Raw genomic sequence first — 25,574 nt, forward strand, 5'->3', positions numbered from 1 at the left:
CAGGGAGAAGTTGCTGGTGGCTGTGCAAGAGCATATAAAGGGAATCCACCAATCCACCAGGGGTTGACTAGATGCCCTCCTGTGAAGGGGAGAGCAGTGTTGTGTGGACCAGGCTGTTGTGGGAGAAAGGACACCTGCAGTGCTCCTGCTGCATGTCCTACTGGAGGCTGTGTTTAGAGGCTTGGTTTCAATGGAAAACTTGGATTAAGCTGCTTAGAGTGAACCCAGAGAGTTGGGACTCAATTCTACTCCAGCTGACTTTGGGGCAATTCAGGACCCCACACTAAGGGGTGCCACTGTGCCGAGAGGCTCCTGCCCAGTCTGTGCGAGGGTTTAGGAGGCTTTGGAGAGGGTCTCATCCATCATTTCAGCTCCTTGCCATTGATAAGGAACTTCTCCTTCAGCCTCTTGGTGAAATGTTGTGCTCTGCTTTGTGACAAATTTTCCAGTGTGTTGGCTCTCCATCCTTCTTGCCTGTGTGATGTGTGGCACACTGAGATGGAACTTCAGACCATGGTAATGCCCAGAGACCCAGACATTGGATCCTAATCCTAGGGACTGGGATGTGGGAATGCTGCTCCTTACAGCTTCTCTGTGGGGTGTTTTTCATTAGGAGGGTTGCAGAAAGTTTCCTGGTGTTTTCTCAACTAATTCAGCCAAGCATCTGGACTTGCCAGCGATAGCTGAATATACAAAATCTGGCAAGGGCTGAGCAGCAAGCTCCTTGCCAGGAGGTCATGGAGAGGGCAAATACTTTCAATGGGATGGGATGTGGCACTGACAGCCAGTTGCTTAGCAATGTTTGCTGGATTGATTTTGTTTTTAAATTGCAGCCAGTGGAATAGTTTCAGATGGAGAGGAATTGCAGTGTTCCAAGAAATGAGAGCAGGAGGAACCGTGGTGGCTCTCTTTGTCTGCCTCTGGCTAGTGCAGGGCTTTGAACTTCAGCTTGGTTTGTGGGTGATTTCAGCCAGGGAGCTGTCATGCTTTCTGTGGACTACTTTGTGTCACTTGGCCTGGGAGATCTCACAGCTGGAGCCTTGCTCCTGGTGACCTTGTGTTTCCCTGCCATTAACTCCATTCCTGGTTGCACATTGACTAAGCCTTTGGACCACATAAAGGCTGCCTTTCTCCAAGGAGACCTTGGATGATCCTGTGGTGGTACATCCCATCTTCCCCAAAAGTCAAGGTTAAAACATCCCTGTGACTGCATCAGCAGACCGGACCTGGAGCTTGGTGGTTATCCAGACTGTGCACAGCCAGCTCATTCCTCTGGAGTGGGTGGCTAGTCTCCCTCCACCACGGTAGCCACATGCACTGGGAATTACCTCATCCCCACCTCCCACAACTCCCACTGGCAAACTGCGGGACCGAGGCGGCAGCGAATGAGTCAGTGCCGGGCGAGGAGCGGAGCTTTCCAGTATTGCTCAGCGGCTCGGAAAGCCGGCAGCGAGGACGTGTCGCCCCCAGCCAGAAGATTTCGTCGTGATGGCTCCTGGGCTTTCTCCATCTGTGGCAGACAGCTCCTGGGGAGGCTGGTGCTCACCACGCCAGTGCTCCATATGCTGCTTGGGCTGACCTCCGCCTCGCCGCGCTCCCCGGGGTTTGATGGATGCGCAGATGCTGTTGTGGCTGCCAGGCTCGGCTGGGACCCGGCACCGGCCTGGGCGGGGGTTTGTGCTGGCTGAGGGAGGAAATCAGGGATAAGGAGAGGAGACGAGAGGCTGGAGGAGAGGTGAGAGCCTCCAGCTGACTTCTCCAGCTATTGGAAATCACGTCAGCCAGCTTCAGGCATCTCCCCGTGTCTGTTTTCCTCTGTTTGTTTTGCTTCTCACTTCAGCAGTGCCGATACACATTTAGTAGTGCTGTCTCAAGAGCTGATAAAGCAAGAAGGCCAAGGATAGATTCAAATTCTAGCACGAGACTGCGTTTTTTTTAAATTCCCTCCTTCCCTGAGTCTCAAGTGCTTTACAAGAGGTCCTACCTATCCAACTGAAGTTTAATTTTACAGCTGCTTAGGGGTGTGTTTGTGTATGTCTGAGATAGGGAAAGCAGCTGCTAAGATCAAGTTGTGATTGAAACACGAGGAATGCACCAGGCATGAAGATCAGGTGTTGCATTGTCTGCTGAAGGTGAGAGCATCCTGGCAGCCCAGAAGACAGGTCCTGCCAGCTTGTGCCCCCTAGAAGAGCTCTGCTGTTATAGTGTTATAGTCCTATTCTCTTTGAGGACAACAGCACACACTTAATATTTCCTCCAGGTTTCTTCTCTGAAATCCCTGTGTTAAGCCAGCTGGAGAGTGTTCCCTGGGTAGGAAGGAGCTTAGGACTGGTAGCTCTGCTCATATGGTCTGTTTTTGGAGGGATGTGTGATGCCTGTGAAGTTTCCCTAAGACAGAGAGCTGCTGTCTTGTATTCTCAAGGTCCAGAAATGCCAGGATTTCAGCCCTCAAGCAGGAGCATTGCACACTGCAGTGCTGTTTTGACCCATTAATTTCAGCTTGCATCCCAAGGGTGCAGAGCTTGCACATTTCACGTCTCGGTGGAGCAGCTGTGGTTGGGGTAGGCAAAAATACCTGGCTGTGCTGAGTGTGGGGGTGACTGGGAAGAGCAGTTGGTCCTGAGGGTCACCTCTGCTGGCTGTGGTACCCGTGTACCCCCATGCTGGGGCTGAGCATGGCTCTCTGCCCTTCTCTGCGTCCCTCTTGGACACGGCTGGCACATGGGAGCGCATGTTGGCATCCCTGTGCAGATGGCTGGAGGGCAGCTGTGGCAGGTGCAGGCTTTGGAGTGGCTCTGTTTTGGGGTGAGCTGATGATTGCCACCCAGGAGTGGCTCTCTTTTGGGGTGAGCTGATGATTGCTACCCAGGGGGGGCGAGCCCTGAGAATGTGGTGATATCTTCTTGGGAATGAGGAGTTGAAGGGGAGAAAAGCTGGCAGCATTGCCTTTGGTTTGGCATGTTTATGATGTCCTTGGACTTCTCACATTGCATTGTCTTCTTCCAGCTTCATTTCCCACCAGATCAAAACCACTTTGAGGTTGTTCTTGAGGTGGACACTGGGTCTCAGCAGCCAGAAATGTGGGTTTTGCCTCACATAGGAATTTTAAGCATTTTACCTTTTTTGCCTGGTTTCTTGAGAGTCCCCAAAGGAGAAACTTAATGTCTGGAGACCAACACCTATGGAAGAGCCCGGGCAGGACAGAGTGGGGCTCTGCTCTGCTGGCCTCAGTGGTACCTGAACATTAGACCTGCAGAAGCAGGTAAATCCCTAGGGTCCCTAGCAGGTGACCAAACCCACTTTGAATTTGAGGGAGAGTTTGTAGGGACCTTGCACAGTTGAGAGCAAAACCAAACCTATAGATTTTTGAGGTCTCCTGTTATCTTTCACTTTGCTGACTCCATACATTTCTTACTTTGGCCTGTGGACTGTAGCTGGGCTAATCCACTTTCCTGTGTAAAGCAGACTAAGTCCCGAGGGATTATTATTTTTGAAATGTGCTTATTCAAGCAGTGTCTCGTGAGTTGCTGGCTCGGGGTGTGCTGTGTGGTGGAGCAGGGCAAGAGGTGGTGTGGGCAGGGGTGCATGTGCTCGTGGTCTCCCTGTGCCTGGTGCTGCTGGGTGCATCTGCTTGGGGCAGAGGGGTGGTGGGGCAGGTGTGAGCAGAGGAGCCTTGAGTGCAGGGCAGATGGATGGACCCCTGCCCATGAGGTTGGCTGAAGGAGGGAGCCAGGTGAGGAGGATGGGCAGAGGGAGTGCTCAGATGCTGCCACATCTCTGATTGTGGCAGTGGTGAAAGCTGGAGGAGGTGTCATGGTGTGGCCAGGTGTCTGTGCTGCTGGCTTTGCTCTGTCCTGCACCCTCTTGTGTGGGGCTCCCCCATGAGAAGTGCCTGATGCCATGAGGGGAGAAGGGTGGCAGCACCTTGTGTGAGCTTGGGGTGGCTGGGTGTGAGAGGGTCCAGGTTTCTTCTTGCCTTTGGGGCTCTTTGTCAGCTGCTGGGTGGCTGTCAGCAATGTCCTGAGGAGTTTTTCTGTCGCTTGATTTATTATTCCAGCTGTTACTCTGGTTTCTGGGCAGAGCCAGGATATTTGTCATTTCATTGCAAAATAAGATTTATCACATTTTGGAAAAATCCTGTTTGTGTGAGGGCTGTCCAGATCTTTTGCCTGCAAAGCAGTTTGGAGCTGAAAGAGCTGGGTAAGGGAGGATCTGGGATACCCCTGCCTTTGGTCTTGGTCTCCTTATTTCTAGTGACAGCAAGAGCAGAGCACAACCCTGCAGGTGAGCAGGTACACAAATCAATGGTAGAAAACACATTTTACACAAATAAAGTATTTCAATTAAGAAACTACATTATTACTTTTTTTCCTTGGACACCAGACCCCAAGAGGTTAGCTCACAGCACTGTGTTTTTCCATCATCTCCCTAGGCTGAGATCTCTCAGGATGAATATATGAGAACCATCCTTAAAGTAGAGTTGGGGCTGGATTTTCCCTTTGGGATAAACTAGAACTACCTGCATTGGTCAAGTTCCTGGTTCTGCCCTTGATCAGATGGCTTTTGTGGCCTAAATTTGAAACTTCCATGTTTGTGTGGAGTGCTCACCTCACATAGTGGCATTTGTACTTGGTCTTCTGGGTGAATTTGGACTTGAAACTGCAGCGGGGTTTGAGGAACCATTGTGTGATCAAAACACAGAGAAATTGTTTTCAGGTAGCACAGAGAACAAGGAGTATTGAGACTGGCAATTCTTGGCAGCTAAGCAAGGAAAGCAAGACAGCTATTAATCAGAAACTGGCATTTCATAAAATCATAGAATAATTTGGGCTGGAAGAGACCACAGGAGGTCTCTGATCCAGCCTCCTGCTCCAGGTTGGGTCAGCTCTGTAATCAGCCCAGGTTTGTCTCAATGCAAAAAGCAATGAGCCCACTGGGACTCCTGCCTCTCAGGCTTGCCCCCAGCATTTTGTAAAAGCTGATGGAATTTGAAGACCCTGCTTGCAGCACATGGAATTTGTAGTTCTTTCCCCCCACCTACCTCTGTTTGTGAAACAACTTTGAAGTTGCTTGAGGTGCTGTCATCTCCTCTTTTGGTGTTCATCACTTTGGGGTGATTCACTTAACTACCCCACTCATGGATCTTCTCTGGGTTAACATTGCAACGGTGGGGTTGAGACAGGCTTGGGAAAACTTGATCAAAGACAAAAATCCCATGGAGTCTCCATTCCATTATGTTGCTTGAAAATGGACAAAAATATTCACTGGACTGTTTTAGGCCTGCAGAAATCCAGTATTTTGTGTTTTCCTGCTTCTGCTGGAGTTGGTGTGTGGTACAGGTGTGGGAGTACCTGCACTGAGGTGCCTCTTCCTGAGAGTTGCACCTTCTGCAGAAGTGTGATGGGTCTCTCTCGGGATTCACCAACTGCAAACTGAGCTGGACATGCACAATCCTGGGAAATAGCTGGGGAGTGTCCAAGCCCCCACACTGGGAGTACCTGTGGCCACCCCAGTGTCGGTGACATTTGCTGCCCCACGTTTTTTCTGGTGGAGGTGGAGGGTTCAGCTGACCTGATGGGTTCTGAGGCCGGGACTGGTGGTTTCAGGGAACAAAAACAGATGAATGCAGTGATCTATTTTCAAATATCTTTCTACATACTGTCCTCTTTTGAAGCCTTCTGGGTTTGGGGTTTTTTTGAATGTGATAGGAGAAGAGTAGGGTCTGCATGAAATGGGATTATTGTGGGTTTGAGCAGTGAGAGAAGTTGCATTCCCTGGGGATGGCTGCTCATGTCTGAGCTGGGATCTCTCCTTGTTCAGCACTCCTGCCTGGAGCATCATCCCGACATTCACTTGTCCTGAAGAGCCCGTTCTTCCCTCCTTGGATGTGATGGGGCTTCTGCCATTGCCCACGTTGGATCCTCCTGTGCCTTCCCAGGGAGTTGGTGTGCTTCCTGGGCATCATGGACACCCAAACCACCCTGTGGGACTTGCAGAAACTTCTGTGGAAAGGAGAGAGACTTTCAGGCACTGAGATCCCAATCCAAACCCAGGTGCCTGAGGCAGCCTGTGGTGCTGCTCTGTGCCCTCCAAGCCCTGCCTAATCACTGGAGCTAGAGATGCTGGCTTGGGTCACTCAGCATTGCCTCCTTGGCAGGGACACAGGGTCATTGTCACCACCAGTCTAACTGCATCCCAGGAAAACGAGCTCCTGCCACCCTCTTGGTTTCAGAGGTGCTGTGTCTTCCTCACCCTGGCTGTATGGTGGCTCCCCTCAGGCTTTTGGAGCACAGCTCCACTGATCCCAGGTTGGGAATTGTGCCCTGGAGTCATGAGCTCTGGATGTTGGCTGTCACCAAGGGGAGGAGCTGAGGTGAAGTGAGATGCTGCAGTTTTGTATCTTGAGGGGCTGCCTAGAGAAAAGGCAGGCTGAGGAGCTTTCATTAAGAATGGTTCTGGGAAGGAATGCTGGGCCTGGGGGTGGCTGGTGTTTCTCCAGGAGCAGGGTTGGTTGTGTTTTGATTGTGTCTGCTGTAGGGAGGTGGCAGATGTGACAACACTTACTCTGCAGTGGTGGATTTTCAGTGCTATTCATCCCCTCTTCTTTTTCTTGCATGAGAAGGATGAGGGTAGCTTGAGAAGCAGCTGAGCTGGGAGTGAGCTGGCCTCTCTCAGGAGCTGATGGAAGTGTATAGGCAGGTGTTTGGGATGCAGGAGGATGTGCCAGTTAAGTGGTTGTGTTACTCATTTTTTTTCTGGAGGGCAAAGCTACTTCCATCTGAATGGGCTGTGCAAGGAGTGTGAGTTATGGCACTTGTCTGCACAGCGAGCAGAAACTATTCCTGAGCTGTATTCTTGGCTAAAAGATGTCTGCAGGCCAAAGGGGATTGTCAGGGCGGGTCTGGGGGAGTCTGTAGGGACTCAGTGTCTTGGAATCTGGCTGCAGGCAGTGGGGATGACTGGACTGTTCCAGCAAATATCCTGGTACAATACTAAATTTCTTACTGCTGAGTTTTGTTTGTCCAAGTTGTCCTTCCTCCCAGCCCCTCAGTGCCTTGCTGGGTGGGAAAAGCATCTGCACAGGACAGGCATCCTCCCAGAGAGAATCTGAGGAGCTCACAGGGGACCATGCACAGCTTCCATCCCAGCTGTTCCTTCCCTGAAGAATACCTTTATTTTGTGCTCCTTGCCAAAAATTGCAGTTTCAGAGAGGGGAAAAAAGCTAAGAACTTTCCTCCCTGCCCCCCACCCCACAAAGTGATGTATTTCTTTCCCCTAAGTCATTTTGGCTTTGCTCCCTATGAGACAGTTTTGATTTCATTTTGGAAATTCCCCACTCACCCGTCCACTGCATTTTGCCAAGAAAAACGCATGCTCAAACCAGTTCTGGGTCAATTTGAAATGACCCTTCCCTCATCCTTTTTCAGTCCCTCCATTTTCCCTGCCTGCATCCCAGCCCTGTGGAGAGATGTTGTGCATTGTACTGAGGACTTCTGTGCAGGCACTGGGGGAGCCTCCTTCTGTGCAGTCCCTGTGGGAATTTACTTCAGCTGCTGGTTCCCCCATGAGAAAAGGTTTGGTTTTGGGATGGAAGGATTAGGAGAGCCCATGGGATTTCCCTTTTGTTGTGCAGACTGGGGTGCTGGAGCAATAAGGGAAGAGAGTGCCTGGGGAGAAGGGATTGGGGCTGGTGCTCCAGTGTCAGTGCTCTTGGCTGAGACACAGTGCCTTGGTTTTTTTAAGCATCCCTGCACCAGAGGGCATGGAATGGACCAGAAGAATGTGTACAGCCTTTGAAGAGAGGGGTTTGCCTCTGTTAATATCCTGTGGCAGGTTGGTTTGTGTTGAGGAGTAACTGCTGGTGAGGTGCACTGTTAGCCCAGAGTTGAGCTGCTGTCTATCCATCAATACCACGTGTCTCTCTCCAGCCTCCTCTTGCTCAGTCCCTTGGGAAATGGCAGAGCTACTACTGCCAGAGCTAATTATTCCTCAAGACAGAATACATTTGATAAAATATTAACCTTTTTCAAAAACAGAGCCCCAGTTAATTAGCTCCACTTTTGTGACACATTCACCCAGAGATAAAAGCTCGTTCCCCAGATACCTGTCTGTGGAGCAGTGATCTTTCTGCCTGTCCCTGTCACGATGGGGGACGCAGAGGAGTGAGAGCTGGGAATTTAATAAAAGACAGTGACCTGCCAGTCACTACACCCTCAGGACAAACTGCTCCATTTCAAGGTGAGCAATGCCTGGGTACAGGCACTGCTGCTTTTGTTCAAGAGGCTGGAGCTGGAAACAGAGACAGAGTGGGTGGTGGGATCCACCTTGCTGCCTACACCTGGGCTGTGTCTGTGTTGTCAGTGCCACATCTCTGGAGCTTGAGTTTGGGGGCTACATGGGTAGGTAGGGCTCAGTAGAGCTGAGTGAATAACAGTGTTTCTGTTCTTTGGTTATTTAAGAGAAAGAAAAAGCAGGAGATGGCAATTTCAGGATAAACCAAAAGCCAAGCTGTTGGTGAATCTGAAAGTAAAAAGGCAGGAAAACTTAAAGCCAAAGAGATCTGTTTTTCTCATCCTGAAAAGGGAAAAATTTCATTTAGATCTCAAATGTTTTTGACACTTTAGTCATCTGAAAATGACAAGCTGTATTTAAAAGCAAGTGATTTTGAGTATCAGATGAAAAGTACACATTGGGCTCCTGAGGAACAAACGATGTGCTGGAGTGGAAGTGATGCTGCAAGGTGCGTTGGTGGGTGCAGGAACCACTGGTGGGAGGCAGTCACTGCACCTGGGAGAGGCTTCTTCCCAGGGGATGGAGGGAGGGATGGGGGTCTCTGACACACCCAGCCCTGGCCCTCGGGGTGGCTGTGCCAACATCAGTCTCTGTGGTATTTTCTGGGGTCCCCGTTGTAGGGAGGAAATGGTGAATCTGACTCCATGTTCTTAAAAGGCTGATTTATTATTTTATGATACTATATTATATTAAAGAATACTGTACTAAAACTATACTAAAGAATAGAGAAGGGATACAGCAGAAGGCTAAAAGATACTAATTAAAAATTTGTGACTCTCTCCTGAGTCTGACACAGCCTGACCATTGATTGGTCATTAAGTCAAAACAATTCACATGAAACCAATGAAACAATGACCAGTTGGTAAACAATGTCCAAACCACATTCCAAAGCAGCAAAACACAGGAGAAGCAATCAGATAACTATTGTTTCCATTTTTCTCTGAGGCTTCTCAGCTTCCCAGGAGAAGAAATGCCAATGAAGGGAGTTTTCAGAAAATATGACGGTGACATCAATCCGTCCATGGGGGCACACAATTTCCTTTTTAAATTTCAGGTGCCTCCTTCCCTGCAATGGACTGAAAGGATCCTGGGGTTTTTAAAGGGAAGAGAAACCCTTGCCTGTCTCAGTGGCCTTCAGTGGGTGCACCCACCTGAACCACACCAGAGCCCAGTGATGATTTTGTGGTGGCCATCCCTTCATCACCAAGTGCTTCAGTCAGCATTCCCAGGGTGCCATTGATCACCCTCTGCTAGAACCATCCTCTGCCTTTGACTGCTGTAACATATTGACAACTTGTCTTATAGTTATTATGTGCCATCGATTACTTTGATAACTTGCTCCCAGTAATTCTGACAGAATGAAGTTGTTTGTTTAACTCTTGTGCTTGTCTCGCTATTTCTATTGACCTAATATGTTTATGTAGGCTGAAATCAGACTAAGGTATTAGTAAATAATGGAACTAATTCTCCAAGACTCGCTCCTGTTGATAATTTAGGCCATGAGACAGTTACTTCCATCAAGCCCTTGTTTGGTTTTTTCTTCCAGCCAGCACCTTAAATTCCTACTCCATCAGCTGCAGCAAAAGGGCATTTTGTTTTGGGGCCATTTGGGTGGATTTCTGCTTTAAGCACTGCAGTTCCCTACATGCTGGAAGTGTTTTTGAGCTGTCACAGTGTGGAGCTGGGTTTGTGCTTCCCCAGCTGTGACTACAGAGCTGTTGTGAGGATGGGGACTTTCTCTGCTTTGATTTGCCACGTGATGCCAGGAAGCTCTCTGGTCAGAATGCATCCTCCCCATGGCATCTTTACATCCAGGGTTCCCACCGTCTGAAATGTAATTTCAGGTTTTCCTGGCTTCTCGAGATCTTTAATAATGGATTGGAGGTTTTCCATGAAGGTGCAAGGTACCAGATTTTGCTTTTACTTCCACCAAGAGAAAAACTTTGCCATCAGCTCTGGTATTCCAGTAAAACTGGCATCACTTTAAAGTTCTGCCGAGTTGTACTGGTTTTGCTTTCTTCTTTTTACTTCTGTTGGCTCTATTTTTCTTTTTGCCTCAGTTCTGAGGAAGGAAGGAAGGGTGGAAGGAGTCAAGAAGCAAGACAGACCCTGAGTCTGTGTGGAGGGCCCTAGAAGTCTGAATTATTCATGAGCTGCTTTGAAAATCAAGACAACACAATCTGGTTTAACTTGTTTTTAAAGGCAGCCATGCTATTCTTTCCTTCCTTCTTAGTAAATTCTCTTTCTTTTCCCCTCTCCTTTTCTGAAGACAAAACCCCAGCAAATTTTTAATGAATTATAAATGCATCTTCTCATCAGTTTTGAGGTTCACAGGCAGCAGCACGTCATGTGCACAGAAGGTTATTTTTGCCTTCCTGCATTTCCCCTTTTCTTCAAATTTAGTCATTTGATTAATTTTTCAGATATCTATCTTGCTGGGAGAAGAAAGAAAGAGACTGAAAGAGGCAGTGAGTTAGAGAAAATACTAATTGCATGCTAGCCAAATCCAGCACTGCTTCAGGTTCCAGAAGCTGCGTAGAAAAATGTCTTTCTTGGTCAACCCAAGGAGACTGATCTCAGGTCAGCCAGTGGTTAAGTTGCACCAATTTGCAGGACTCTACTCCTTTGTGCATTTTTGATTATTTCTGTGGAGAAGGTGCAGACTTGGACAGGTTCCTCTGGACATCTAACTACAGCCAGAGCTGGTTCACAGCCCCAGCAGATTTTTCCTGAGGGCTTTCTTTACAATTTTATCAAATTACATCTAGTTCAAGCCTGCTGAATAATTCCTTGTTAGCTCTGGTGCTAACCACCAGTGAGCATTTGTTGCAGATGTGCCTCCTTACGCTTGCAGAAGCCCTTGTGCACCCTGAAGTCATCTGCTCAACCAGGGATTCCTCTCTTTGCATCACCACTGTTTCTCCCAGTCTGACAGCGCCTGTTGCACGCCTCCCTAGGGATTTTTCAGCCCCATTTTGGGAATGCAAACCTGAGGCACGTGCCAGTCCAGCACAGAGAAATCCTACTGACCTTTCTCAAGGGTATTTTTTCACTTTGGCAAGCCAAACTTGAGCTGGCATTCCCTGCAATCATGTGGCACTGCCAGCTGACATCTGACTCCGCGTCCTTTCTTCTTTCCTTCTGGCACGGCTGCTTTCCGGACTGCTGAGCCTCCCAGCTGTGTTTTCAGCCTCTCTTTGCTCTAGGCCTTTGCTCTGGTGTTTCAGTGGCACCAGCCTGCCCACAGCCATGGCCAGCCCGAGGTGGACCTGCAGGATCAGAGGGTCTGGAGCTGGTGGCAATTCCTGCTGCTGCTTTTCCTGTTGTGCAGTGAAAGTCACACCCGTGCTCTGAGCTGCCACGTCCACGCTCAGATTGTGGTGTGTCCTGGTGGAGCTTAGAGGCAACACCAGAGGGAATCCCGGAGCTTTCTCAGTAGGTCTTTGTGCCAAAGCTGACCCCACGTGCAGGATGTGCCAGCAGTTTCTCATATCTGTGCCCTGGAGAGGCCCTGGATGCCGTGGTGCTGCTGGAGATGCACAGACCATGGCCAGCCCTCTGCCTGGCTGAGGAGGGGCAAAGCACACCCAGAGAAAGGAGCAGGAGATGCTGACATAGCTTGGGAATACAAAGGAGCATTTTGAAGGTCTCTCAAAGCTGAATGAAAAAATACTTTGAGACAAATGCAGGAGGGGTGGCTTGGGGAGAGCCGAGAAGCAAGGGCATTGATGGGAGGTGAATGCCATGGAGATCACTTGACCCCTCTCTGTGCTCTGGTCAAGCAAATTCTGAATTGTCATGTCCCATTTATACTCCTGTATGAGACTGATGCGTTGACTGTGGCGTGAACAGCACTTCTTGGATTTTCCATCTCTGGAGGTCATCAAGTAATGATTTTTTTGAAAGGTACTTTGCAGTCAGGCACAAGTCGCTGGACTTAATGCATGGATAACTGCAAAATGCAGAAATAACTGGGAGAAATGCCAGAGGCTGTGTTGCCCAGAGGTCAGGTGAAGTGGTGCACAGTCCTGCCCAGCAGTAAGCTCCATGAACTTCCTAGATTCCATAGGAGTTGGCACATACATTGTTTTATAGCTCTATATCAAACCATATCCAGGGTTCCAATTTTTAGAGTATTTTCATGGAAGTCATTTTCCTAGGTTAGTTATTGGGAAGAAATTCTTTACTGTGAGGGTGATGAGGCACTGGAATGGGTTGCCAAGAGAAGCTGTGGAATGTCAGATCCTTGGAGGTGTACAAGTGTTGCATGGGATTTAGAGAAGCATGTTCTAGTGTCCCTTCCCAAGGCAAGGAGTTGGAACTAGATGATCCCTAAGGTCCCTTCCAGCCCTACATAAAAGCATTCTATGTTTTTATGATTTATGAATTTTGTTTCAGCTCAAAGACAGGGCTTAGGCACAATAGTTTTCCACCGTTGTGTGTGCCACCCTGAGAGGTTGTCCTGAGAGGTGTGACCAAGGTGCCTGCATGTCCTACCATCCATCCCTGCATGTGTGCAGAGCCTGTTTAGCAATGTTTGCTATTGGCCAGGACAGCTGGGGTTCTAACCTTTTCCTTTCCACTGACAACTCTTTCCTTGCCTGTGGTGGGTAGTGGCCTCCTTTCTCACCATGGCCATGATTTTCATTTTGCTCCATGGGAGTAATTTTTCACTCCTTGGGGAATGTCATCTGAAATCAGCGTGGTTTGTCCATCAGGGCTGGTGTGAGCCCATCCTGTTGGTGCTGGCAGCTCCCTGTGCTCTGGGCTGGTGGAAAGCCCTGTGGCAGCAGAGTGCAGACAAACCCAAATGCCCTTATTTTGGATGCATGGTGACGAGACTGTGTTCTCCCATGTGTTTCCAAGGAGAAGAGAGGAGCCAGCAGGGAGGTGAAGGATGGTGTGGCTCTGCCTGATGCAGCTGCTGTTTGAAATAAATATGCAGAGAGTGCTTTGGAAGTGGTGAGCCGCGTTGAGGGAGAGTTTGGACTTCATGGAAAACGTTAAAAATTCAGAGCAGAGCTGTTGGCAAGTGATGGCTGTTGAAGTAGAGCAGAGGAATGAGCAGAAGCCTGGCAGGGGGAATCTAGGGGAGTGGGATGAGGATGATCATTTATTGAGGGAATTTAATGAGGCACAGGAGAGGGTGAATGTAAGAGGTGGGTTTTGAGAGACACAGCCCTACACTGTGGACATGTGATGTTGGATGAGCCTGGGGGCACCAGAAGAGGCTGTGGAACAGGGTCTGAATGCCTACAGAGGCTGATCTGGAACAGAGGCTAGACAGAGTTAAAGAAATAAAGTAGATATTTATTAAAATGCCTTCAAAGGATACACCTTGGGCAGTACAAGAGCCTGGCTGAGGCTCTACCCAAGATGGATGACCTGTCACATGTTTTCACACTTTTATAAGTTTTGGCCCATTTACATCTTGGGGTCAATTGTCCAATTACAGCTTCAGGTTATGAATTCACATCTTCCCAGATTGCTCTCCTCAGTTTGCTGTTGTTTGTACTTCTTGAGCCTAAAGCTGCAATGGTGTCCTTGGTTCTCAGGCTGGAAAAGGATTTTTTTGTCCAACTAAACTGAGAAGAGAGTTTGCTGACACTTTACATGAAGTTCAGAGTCACACACCAAGGCAGTACAGAATCTAAACAATATGAAAGTTAAAACTAATGGCATCAGGTCTGTCTCTGTTCACACTGTTAATCTTTACCATTGTGCTGTGCAGCTGTGGTGGCAAGGTGGCCCTTGGTTTGGTGAGGGGCACTGAGAGTGAAGTTTGCCATTTTTAAATGTAAGATAGGTTCAGATTCCCTGGGAATGGGCGTGTGCTGCCCTTTCAGGAGGATCTCTAAGGATGCAGGGGCAGCTGTGTGTGGAGGCCACCAGCTTGTGATATCCCTCTGCTCACCAGCAGCACAAGGGCTGAAGAAGATCAAGAAAAAGATCTTGAGAAAGGGACTTCGGGGGCAATGCTGGAGTGTCCAGAGTTTGGGACTTTGCAGGAGAGCTTTGCAATTCCTGCAGTGAGTGCAGGGCTCTGGCTGTCTGCTCCATGTCCCCACAAACAGGCACTGCATAATTTATTCCTGAGCAGTTAACAACACATTGGGAATGTGGAGACAGATGTGCTGCTCTGGCCAACCTGGAGGAGGTTAGACAGGTAGCCAGTCCAGGCTGGGGTTTTCCAGGTGATTCCTAAGGTGTTTGTAGCCAAACTACCCCTTTCGAACTTCCTAGTTGTGAAATTATTTCCATTTTTAATGGAAAAAAAAATTCAGTCAAAAAGTGACTCTTCCCATCAAATGAAGTTTGGCTTCTTGCATGAGGAAATCAGAATTGTTCTCCATCTGGATGCTCTCCCTGGGGCTTTTAGGGCAGGCCAGCCTGGCTTCTGTCTTCTTTCACCCCACCCAGATGCTGGGAGCCTGCAGAGCAGCCTGGCAGCTTTCCTGCTTGCACTTGCTGTGCTAGGATTGCTCTCCAGTCCTGCTGCAAGGTTTCAAAGCATCAAACTTTAAATGGTTTTAGCCAGTGAGTTTCAACACACTGCAAATACAGGCAGTGCAGTTACTACTTTTTTTTTTTCTTTTTTCTTTCCTTTGTTTTTTTAACAATCTAAAAAAATCCTCAAACTTTCATTGGTTTCAAACCAAACTTTGATTGGTTTGAAAATGTTGTGGGTGTTGGTTTTGGTTTTGTTCAGTTTTTTTGTTGGCAGTTGGGTGACCTATGAAATACCATCAGCAGCACAAAACGTTTATCCAGTGACAGCCTGAGGTAGCACAGGCAGCTTTTAGCAGGTTTATTTTCATTATTACAGCAATTTTAGGGCTGCATGCTGCAATTTTCACTTGCAGTGAGGTATTAAATTGAAATTACCCCAGATGTAATTGTCACACAAAATAATTCTGGACATGCTGGATTTAATGCTTTTCCAAGCTGTGGTTTTTATTACCCAAGTAAGTGCCAAAAAAAGACACTTGTAGTCAACAACTTAAACTGAAAACTGCCTTCTGGGGACCCAGGATGTTTAGCTGCAGTTACACTGGGGGAGGAAGGGGGAAAAAAAAAGGACCAAGTGGAGGAAACTTTGGGAGGGCTCCTGAAAGAAGAACCCAGGGGTAAAATCCTGGGCAAGGAGAGAGTCAGAGCCATAAAGCACCCAGGAGGAGGAGCCCTGTGAGGAAAGTACAGCAGCTCTGCCTCACCCTTTGCAGGCAGTTTCTGGAGAGGCAAGTCCCAGCTGTGGTGTGGTGCTGGTCACAGAGACAAAGCGAGGCTGAAGGTCCATAGCAGCATCATTCCTGTCCTCGGGATGTGACAAGCCTCACTAGACACGAGCCAGAGGTGAATTGCAGCTCTGGAGGTGCCCATGTGTGACATTCCAGCTTCTCCCACATGCACATTGCCTGGTTGGGCCGGTCTGGTGTGTCAACATCTGGAGTTTTAGAAGCAGGTTGTTGCTCAGGAGGAGCCTGAGCCAGCCTGCAGCACTCCCACCCGTGGGAGGCACAGACACTCCCAGCTCCTGCTTTCTTTACCAGCTCCTGGGCTGTTGTAACAGCGTAAGTAAAGTATTGATGACTTTGTATTTTCCACTCTCGCTCCTTCTTTGCCAGAAATAGCTTCCCTTGTTGGCTCCACAGAGCCCTGCTGGAAGTGGGTGGAAGGACAGGCATCTGGGAGCCGTGTATAAATAGCTCAGGGAGAGCTGCTGCCATCGTCTGTCCCTGCAGCTCCGCAGAGCAAACGGGAGCTGAGCCTGAGCTTGGCCAAGCTGAGCAGCAGCAGCTTGGGATGGCTCGGCTGGAGCGGGACCCTGGGTGGTGCAGGGGCACACAGTGACCCAGAGAAGCAGCTCAGGGCATGACCCAGTGCTGTTTCATAATTCAGAACCCCTCTGTTTCCAGCATCCCTGAGATGCAGTTTTGATGGATGAGGGTGTAGTCGCACAGGGCAGTGTTGCTGAACTTTCTCCTGCATATGGAATAGCTGCGCGGCTCCGGCCTCCTTTGGGGATGGACCCAGAATTAGAATTGGCTCGAAAGTGAATTTCTGGTGGGGATGACTGCGCTGAAAGTACAGGGGAGTAATGAGAAACCTGCTTTTGGTCAAGTTCAAGCAGGATTTGGAAAGGGTTTTGAGTGAAACAGTGAGAGAAAGCAGCAACTAATTTAGCGTGAGCTTGCAAATATTTTGTCCCACCCAAGATACCATTTTTTCCTTATCTTTGGAATTGTTTCTCCTGTTGTGCCCTCTTGTTCACTTTGGTAATAATCAGAAATACAATTTCAAAATTAAAACATGGAAAACCTCTTTAAAAATAGTATCTGGAGCATTTTGGCATTTGAGAGGTGCAACATGCTGTTCTGAATAGCATAAACCAGCAATATCTGGCTGCTCTTACGTGCTTTCTCCTCTCCATATCCAATTTAATTTTTCCATCTGTTTTTACTTCACCTTGCAGGTTCCGTGGTCCAGAACTTTTGGGGGAGCAAGCTGATGGTTTATTGGAAGAGTGGTTGCTCAGTGCTCTTTCCTGCTGCCTTTGAGGATGGTAGTGGTAGCACCTGGGCAGTGACACAAGAGCAGACAAGTGGCATGTGGATGGCAAGGGACAGGATAGCTGTGATGGAGAGCTACTGTTGTGTCATCTCAAGATCATCTTGAGGGACTGATGGGGCCCTGGAAAGGGCAGCATGGATGTAAGGGGTATCTGGATTTTCTGAGCTGGGAATATATTGGTGTCGGTCTATAAAAGCCACAAATTTAATCAGCTAAAGGTCAAAGTAATTACAGAGCCTGTGACATTTCCTCCTGGGAAGGAGGCAGCAGGGACTGTGGCTGCAGCTGTGGGTTTTCACCTTCTGAAGGCTGGCTTGGAAAGTTTGAAATCCCAATCTTCCCTGTAATTTGGTTATGCAATTAAGGAGAATTAATAAGGAAACAATCAATTTAGAAACAGGGCTTGGCTTACCTTGCATCTGGCTAGTGGGAATTGCTTCCTTAGGTGAGGTGGATGGGAGATGGAACTGCAGGGATGCTCTTACCTCTGGTGGTGCCATGAGCCAGGGGGATGAGAGAAGCCCTGGTGGGTAGCTGGGAAGCACTGGTTAGAGGAAAGGGCTACCAGCTGTGTGCCTCCCTTCTCATCCCTTCCCATTAATGACAGTTCAGTTCTTGGCTGCTTTAATCCTCAGTGGCTTACTTGGCAGCTCCTGGACTCCTCTAGAAATGATTCACACAGAAAAAGTCTTATTCATTTCTTTGTAATAATGGCTGGAGACCATTGACTGTTGGACTGTGCTGCCTGTGTTGGTGAAGTGAGCTCTGACTTGGAATTCCAGGCACCTGAACAGCCTTTCCTGCTTTCTCCCTCCCCAGGTGTACTACTTTGCACTACAGCCAGGATCTCCCACCCACCAGCGTGGTCATCACCTTCCACAACGAGGCCAGGTCCACCCTGCTGAGGACAATCCGCAGGTGAGAGCTCCTGGGGATCCCTTAAAAGAGGGTCAGTGGGCCAGTGGTCATCACAAACAAAGGCAGAATCTGTTTGCCCTCACCACAGAAACAGGACCAGACCTGCCAGCTGTGGTCTCAAAAGGAGACTGAGAGAAATTAGCCTGAAAGCTGCTCCCTGAGAAGTAGGTTTTACAGTGGGATGCTCAAGAAAGTGAGGAGCTGTGCTCCCTTTGCAGGGTCTGGCATGGGAAACTCTTGAGGGCTCATCAGCAGATTAGACAGAGTCTGGGCTAAGAGCTTTTATATCCAGCTGGGTAGGAGTGCTCAGCTGTATTTAGGGACAGCTCTCTAGGGACAGCTATCATTCCACAGATATCTGCTACAGTGGTGCTCCACGAGCTTCTCCAGTGCCCCATCCAGTGCCAGAAAGGCTTGCTAATTGAGAAGCCCTAATGACACACATGCAGACTGGATTTTCAGGGATGGTTTCTGTACTCCTGCAGCGACACGGTGGAGCACTCTGGGCATGTGGCCATTCCTTCATCTGTCGGTTTGTTCTTGGCTGTGCTTTGCTGTCGTGGACAGACTGAAGGCTTCATTTTCACTGCAGGCTTTTGAAATCTGTGTTTAATCCCAATGTGTGCCTTGAATCTGCAGGTTCTCTTGTGGGAAGGTTGTGTCCAGGTCTGGGCTGGTGGGTTGCTCTGTAGCGAGCCTGGGTGTGCTGTGCTCTGTGCCAGCTGCTTTGCAGCTGCATCTCATGTGTGCTTAGAGAAGGTCTGTGCCCTGCTGCAAGTCTTGGCTTTTAAAGGGCATCCTGGCATCCCCAGGGACCCCTTGCCATTGCTGGTGCTGGTCAGACTGGGGTTGCTGGTTAGGGGGAGGCTTCAGCTGTGCCCTGTTCACTGTCATGTCTTTGCTGAGCTTTTCTCTCAGCATCCTTCTTCAGGTGAGCGTATCCAAGGCCACAAGTGAGTTTGACAGTCCTGAAATTGAATTCCTGCTCTGCTTTATGGTTTCATGCCCAATCCTGTCTCCCTGCTTCACACTCAGTAATCTGTCACTGCTTTCTCTCTCTGGCATGTGTGGATTTGAGTGACACTGATGCTTGGTGCTGTGTGCCACCTCCTCAGTCCTGGACCTTGCCTTTCATCTTTACAGTGCCTTGCATAAGTTTGCCATTCTCAGAACCAGGTGTATTGGTAACAGAGGTGGCAAGTGCAGTCCTCCAGCTCCTGAGATATAGGGGGCTTATAACATGTGAAGTTATAAGTTATTATAACATGGATTTTAACTTCATTTCTCCCCATAACTCAGCACCTGACTGTCCTGCCAGGTGTGGTCATGATCCAGCTCTTAGGCCTGGGTCCCCCATATTGGGCTTCATTAGAGAACTGTTCATTGCAGTGGTGGCAAGGTGAGAAACACAGGTACATTGAATTTTTACTTCTTCCTCGAGGTGATTGTCCTTTGAAGTTTCTTATTTCCAGTATAGAAACACTTTCTTCCTTGTTCCTCTTTTTTCAATTTGCTTGACTGCATTAATTGGCTTTACTGCCTTCCTTACCTGTTCATGTGTGATTTTCACCACAGCTTTGCCCCTTTGCACTGCTCCTTCTCTCTTACAGGCCCTGGCAAATCTAGTGCTCATGTTTAATCTGTGGGGAGGTTCACCCAGCTCTGGGGACCCTTCTGAGCCCTCTTTCTTGTAGCTTCATCCCCCAACAGTTCCAGAGCCCCACTGAGCTGCACCCCAGAGGCAAGCCCAGGCAGTGAGGAACTGAGGTGACAGCCTGGGGTCCCCATCTCCTCTGCTTGTCCCTGGGCTGAGGTCCTGAGCTCTCCTGGGCTGACCCTCTTTTTTCAGGTCCCCATGGTTTGGAGGTGGCCTTTTGGCATCAGGGTTCACTGATTTCCTCCTGGAGGCAGTGCCTAGAGGCTTGCTTTGGTGCAGCCAAGCCCAGGGGTACTAATCCTTGATGGCAAGATGGTGATGTGGCTCCTGCTCTGTTCTCTCTAGATGTGATTGTGCATATTGCCACCTCCCTGCCTCTTTTTGGACCCATCTGAGGGCTCATCTGCCTCTTTAGCCTCTGTGGGTTAATTTGCTGTGCCTTCTGACTGCTTGGGGCTTTTTCTCTCTTGATCGCCAAATACTCAGTTTAATTAGATCTTCCAGATGACTCCATCCCACAGTGGCTGTAACAACATGGATCATTTTCCTTGGCCATTCAAAACAAACTCTGTCCTCCTGACAGTGCTTTGTGCCTTTTGGGGCAGTTTGTGGCCAACTGCTTTTAGCATTGTGGTGGGTAAATTTGGCACCTCTTCTACCCTATTCTCCCTAGTACATGTCTACAGTGGTGTAACCCAGGTGACAGGTGGACAGGCTGAGGCACAGAGAGGTGATTTTTATGTAGCTGGTGGAAGACTCTGAGTTGCAGACCTGGTTTCCTGAGTTTCCAATATGTTGGATTTTCCAGCCTCATTGCAGAATCAATGTTCTCATGTTAATTGCGATTCTCAATGTTAATCGCCCTATCAGGAGCAAGAAATAGGACAGAGGGACATTTCTTGCCTTGTCCAAAGCCATGGGTGATGTGGCACTGTCCCTGCAAAAGGGGCACTCCCTGTGTTAACACAGAGGAGTGGCAGAGGGAAGTGCTGCTGAAGGCAGCAGGGGAGGGAATGCCTCTTGCAGAAGTCACCACGTCCCTGCTGAGCAGGGGGGATTTTGGTATTCCTGCAGTTTTCTGGGATGTTTGAGAGCCTCAGTGCTCCCCAAGTGCCGAGGCTGAGCTGTGCTACAGGCTCAGTGTGTTTCAGGCTCTTGGTAGGAAGCAGCAAGACGTGGCCTCCATGGCACCCCTTACTCAGGTCACGTTGGGAGCGCTTGGGACGATTCATTTACGGACATTTTGCGTTGTCAGAGTTATTGAGAGAAGCTGCTGGATTGTGCTGAATAATGAATTCACTTAAAAGTTTCATGATCTTTTCTCTGACCATTTGCCAGCTGGAAGTAAAGCAGTGGAGGGGGGGGGAATAAAAAAGGAAAAGTAAAATTTTTTGAAGGTTCACATCTCTGGAAATGGTGAGGTTAGCATTTATAAGTGCATGTGCAACTGTGCTTGTGAGTATGTACAGCTGTCCAGGGAGTAGGGGATGGGTGTCATGAGAAGGGAAATAGAAAAGAGGAGAAGAGGACAGAAAGGAGGAGATAGTCAGTAGCAAAGTAACTCTGTAGAGTTTAAAGTTTTTTTTTTTACTGTGCAGAAAGTCTCATTGGGTTGTTTCAACCACTGACTTTTTAACAAGTTCCTTGTCCCTCTGTGGCTCAGTTCCACGTGTTTCAAGCTCCAGGGCTCAGTGCCTAAAAATGGTGAGAGTCTCCAACAGTGCATGAGATGGGACCATGTGAGTAAACCCAAGGTGGGAAGGCAGGAGCAAGGGGGAAATAAGCAATACAGAGGTGTTTAAAATAAAAAGTAAAACCCCACCAAAACAGCAATTTCTTCTTTCCTGTCTTTCCATCCTATACTAGCCTGGATTTAGCAAGGGAATCGTAATCCTGTCGTGTGGATGACCTGCTGGGCAGATGGTGAGACAGTCCCGTTTACTCTGCTGAGTGGTTTTTATTTATTTATTCTTCAAACTTGCAGCTGGGGAGCTCAGGGCAGGAATAAGAAAACTTAAATTATTTACCTCTTGCTGACAAACCAAAACACATCCTTTGGCAGGAGTCCTGATGCAAGCGCTGTGAATACCACATCAAATATTTAGATCATTAATTAGCACAGTGAATAGCATGCCTTTCATTTTCCAGTGCTCACAGGTGAAAGAAGTGGTGTCCTGGGCAGCCAACACCTCTCAGCTACCCCTCGTGCCACTGCCTTGTCTGCATCCAGACACATCTGAGACAGGGAGGTGACAAAGCCTCCTTGCTTAGGCACCATATGGAGTCTGTGCCATAACTGAAATGAGCCTGATTAAAGAAGCAAAAACAAGCCAGGTGTTGCACAGAAACTGTATAATTAGCACTTTGTGCTGACTATTTTTTTCATTTCTTCTTTTCTTTTCTGCTTTTTGCTTAAACCCTGGACTTTTTTTTCCTCTTAATTTGCTAATCATCTCTCGCGGTGACTGAGTACACAGCCCTCCGTGCGCTCTTACCTTTTGATGTTAACATAAGAGAACTCTTGAATTTCAAAGAGCTTGGTGGGTATTTGAAAGAATAAAATGCAAAAGCTGCAGTGTAATCAAAGCTCATTATGGTTATTCTTGGTGTGATGTCTTTCTTCCTACATAATTAGCCATTTGGGGTTGTTGAAGCAGTTCATTTTGGTGGGTATTTTCTCTCCATACTCAGTCTGATTTTGATAATTGTGACCCTTGGCCCTTTTCATACTTCATTATCCTCCCAAAGGTGTTTTTTTCCCTCCCAACAAGTCCTAATATGTTGCCATGGAGAGAATTAACAGGTTCATGAGTTCTCAAGGATGGGTGTCCACAGTCACTCCCTATAGCAACTGGGTGATGACCAAAACCACCCCGACTTGGCCAGAAGGTCAAAATTCCTTCCTGCAAACATTTTCCATGTCTTACATAGCCTGGGTGACTTTTGCACTGGTATTTATTCGGAGGTGAAATTGCTGGATCCAGTGCTTACCTCTGGGTAGGTGGAAAAGGATCCCAACAAATTCTTGAGGAGGATGGAAGAGGGACCTCACATTGAAAATTTAAGGTGAAATTCTCCATGGCTGTGTCTCTGCATGAGGTAAATAAATTGGAGCAAAGAAAGTTTCAGCATTGTCAAAAGAGAATTCAGCAGCAAACCTGTTCTTATTAGGGTGAGAAAATGCTTTCTGGACTGGAGGCATGAGCTTTTATTTTGATGGTAACAGGTCTTTTGGCAATTTAAGGGAGAAAATGTTGTGATCTTTAGCACAGCAGAACTTAAAAACTGTTTTGATTTGTTCAAATATGTCCATCACTGCAGTATATATCTACCTATGTTTGATTTCAGGGAAAGAAAATCTATAATAACAGAGGGACTTCAAAGCACTGTAATATTGTCTTCTGATTTTTCCCATATAAAAGGAGAAAAAAAGCCATGCACAGGCATAAAGAAAGGAAAGTATTAAAAAAAAAAAATCAAAGCTGAGCAGAGGCACAAGTAATAGAAAAGCCGACTTTGAATTTTTAGAAGTGCTTTTATGGTCTATCTGAAATAAAAAAAAACACCAAACCAAAAAAGTAATGTTGAAAATGTGGAGGATTTGATGCCTCTTTTTCCCATCCTCCCTGAGGATCACTGCAGGAGGGGTGCTTATATTGTGTGTTCACAGCATCACGTGGTATTGTGTTGTTAATAGAGCACCAGGCAAAAAATGCAGTGGAGACACAAATTTGGCTTTGCTGGGCATCTCTCTGTGCCTGCGTCAAGTGGCCCCTGGCTTAGCAGCAGTTTTGGGGCTTGCTGGGGTGTGTGCTCAGACTTGCAGGGGCAATAATGAGCTGAAAGTGTGCTGACAGCAGGGGACAGCAGGTCCCACAGAGCCTCTGGACTGCCCTCACCAGCCTGAGTTGTTCACTCGAATTTGGGAAAAGTGTTGTGTGGTGAGTGGGTCCCACAAGGGATTTGCTGGGAGAGGGCTATGGTGGTACAGGTGAGGGGGTGCTGTGCCACCCACAGTGGTGTCTGTCACTAACCCCATGGAAGGGTGACAGTTTATGGAGGAGACCTTGGAGACATCCTTCCCTCATGGATCAGCGTGCTGGCCTTTTCCCCCTTGCTCTGGTCAGTGCCCCAGATGGCCACTGTTGGCATTCAGGGGTCATCTCCCCTGATTTACGGGGTGGCAAGCCCAGGCACAGAGTTGGCAGCAAATCTGGGGACAGCGGGAACCTGCAGCTGAGCTGGGGCTGGGCTGTGCCTCTCCCCAGCCCAGGATCTTGGAAGTGGTCCATTGGAATGGAAGTGGTCCTTTGGAATGGAGGTGGTCCTTTGGAATGGAGGTGGTCCTTTGGAATGGAAGTGATCCTTTGGAATGGAAGTGATCCTTTGGAATGGAAATGGTCCTTTGGAATGGAGGTGGTCCTTTGGAATGGAAGTGGTCCATTGGAATGGAAGTGGTCCTTTGAAATGGAAATGGTCCTTTGGAATGGAAGTGGTCCATTGGAGTGGAAGTGGTCCATTTTTCCCTAAGATGTTCTCTGGCAGGAGATCCTCTAAGGCACTGATTACTGCCTCTGAGCCGGCACAGCCCAATGCTTTGGTTGAGTTCTAATGGCTGGTCCCAGCAAAAGCAGCAGAATCAGCCTCTTGGCAGCCCCCTTCCCACAGAGTTAAGTCCTGCACTGCATTTCTGACAGCCAGATCTACAGGGGACACCAGGCAGAGGCAGGCCTTGAATGTTCCAAGTTTCCCGCTGCCTCCTCCCCTCCAGCTCTCGGTGGGTTATTTATTTATTTTGCTGGCTTTTTTACAAGCCTGCTTCTTTCCTGCAGGTTGCACAGAGTTAGGTTTCCAGGCAATCAACACTTGTTAAATATTCCACTGAGCATGATATTGCTCTCCTGTCTCTGTCTGCTGATGCTCTGCTACAGTAATTTGCTGAACTCAGCTCTGGCGTACGGGGATTTCTAAAAAATAACAAGCCTATTAATAACAATAATTAAAAAACACTTGACAGGTGGAAACAGCACATCTAAATTGTTCTGTGTGCCCCAGTGGGAGGAAGGGCGCTGAGCCACTTTTTCCCAGTTCTCCATTCAGGGTGTGGGTGTTGTAGAGGTGTTTAACTCTGCTTGCTACAAGCCAAAGTGTCAGGGTGTTGCTTAGGGGACAGTGACTTTCTCTCCCTTCAAACCTTAGCGTGCAAGGTGTCTGAAGTGGGGGGAAAGAATGGCTTTTGCCAAGATCCTGAAACTGGAAGAGGCAGGGATTGTCTTTCCAGAGAAAGTAATTCTTGAAAGTGATTTTTGAGGAGCTCCACAAGGGAGGTGCTAGGCTTACCTACTCTGGTCTGACAGGAAACCTCCTTCTTTTCAGAGGATTTCACCTAGGGGAAAAAACCAAACAGCATGGAGTAAGGATTGATTATATATGGAAGAAATTCTTTCCTGTGAGTTGCTCAGAGAAGTTTTGCATGCCCATTTACTTGAAGTGTTCAAGACCAGGTGGGATGGGGCATTGAGCACCCTGGTCTAGTGGAAGTTGTCCCTTCCTTGTGGCACTGGGATTGGAATTGGATGATCTCCCTTCCAACTGAAACCATTCTATAATTCTATGTCATGCATCTGCCTTGGGATGTCCTGTATGCCTTCCAAAAAAACACAAAAAAACTGGTTCAACTGTTTCTCTCTGCAGGGTTGTAATTGCAGCACCTGGAGGGGAGGGAGGAGTACACCAGTGCAGGCAGAAGGCACCTGGCAAAGGGGAACCCCCTGGGTGGGGTGGGCTGCATTTTTTGCCAGCTGGTTGGGTGGCTCCCAAGTTCCCTGGGGCTTCTGCCCTTTGTAGCTCTCCTTACTGTGGTCTGGGCCAGGGATGTGGTTTTTCCAGACTTCCAGGTGCTTTTATTTTTGCAAGAGTTTTGGGAGCTTGAGAGGCTGAGAGAACCTGTTAATAAGGATCTGGCAGGGGATCAGGGGCTGCAAGATTGTTAGGTGGTTGGGTGACTGCCCTCCTGTGCCAGTGGGAGGTGTGAAGATCTGAAATCTGGGGGGATTTTAAATGCTTTGTGGAAAAGGAACCATGCTCAGGATGAAGGCAAAGAAGTTTAAATGTTGTGAAAGCCTCTACAATCTGA

At 48.3% G+C, this 25,574-nt stretch overlaps 1 protein-coding gene across 1 annotated transcript in view; it reads left to right on the forward strand.

The window, feature by feature from the left end:
- The window catches only part of GALNT14 (polypeptide N-acetylgalactosaminyltransferase 14), a 94,841-nt gene that overhangs the window by 35,236 nt on the left and 34,031 nt on the right, over positions 1 to 25,574 (forward strand). Inside the window, exon 3 of the mRNA XM_009096146.4 lies at positions 17,683 to 17,781. Within this exon, the coding sequence (XP_009094394.1) occupies positions 17,683 to 17,781 (99 nt within the window). The remainder of the gene's footprint in view (positions 1 to 17,682; positions 17,782 to 25,574) is intronic.

Source organism: Serinus canaria, chromosome 3 (genome assembly GCF_022539315.1).
Source record: "Serinus canaria isolate serCan28SL12 chromosome 3, serCan2020, whole genome shotgun sequence".
In the NCBI taxonomy this organism is placed as follows: domain Eukaryota; kingdom Metazoa; phylum Chordata; class Aves; order Passeriformes; family Fringillidae; genus Serinus; species Serinus canaria.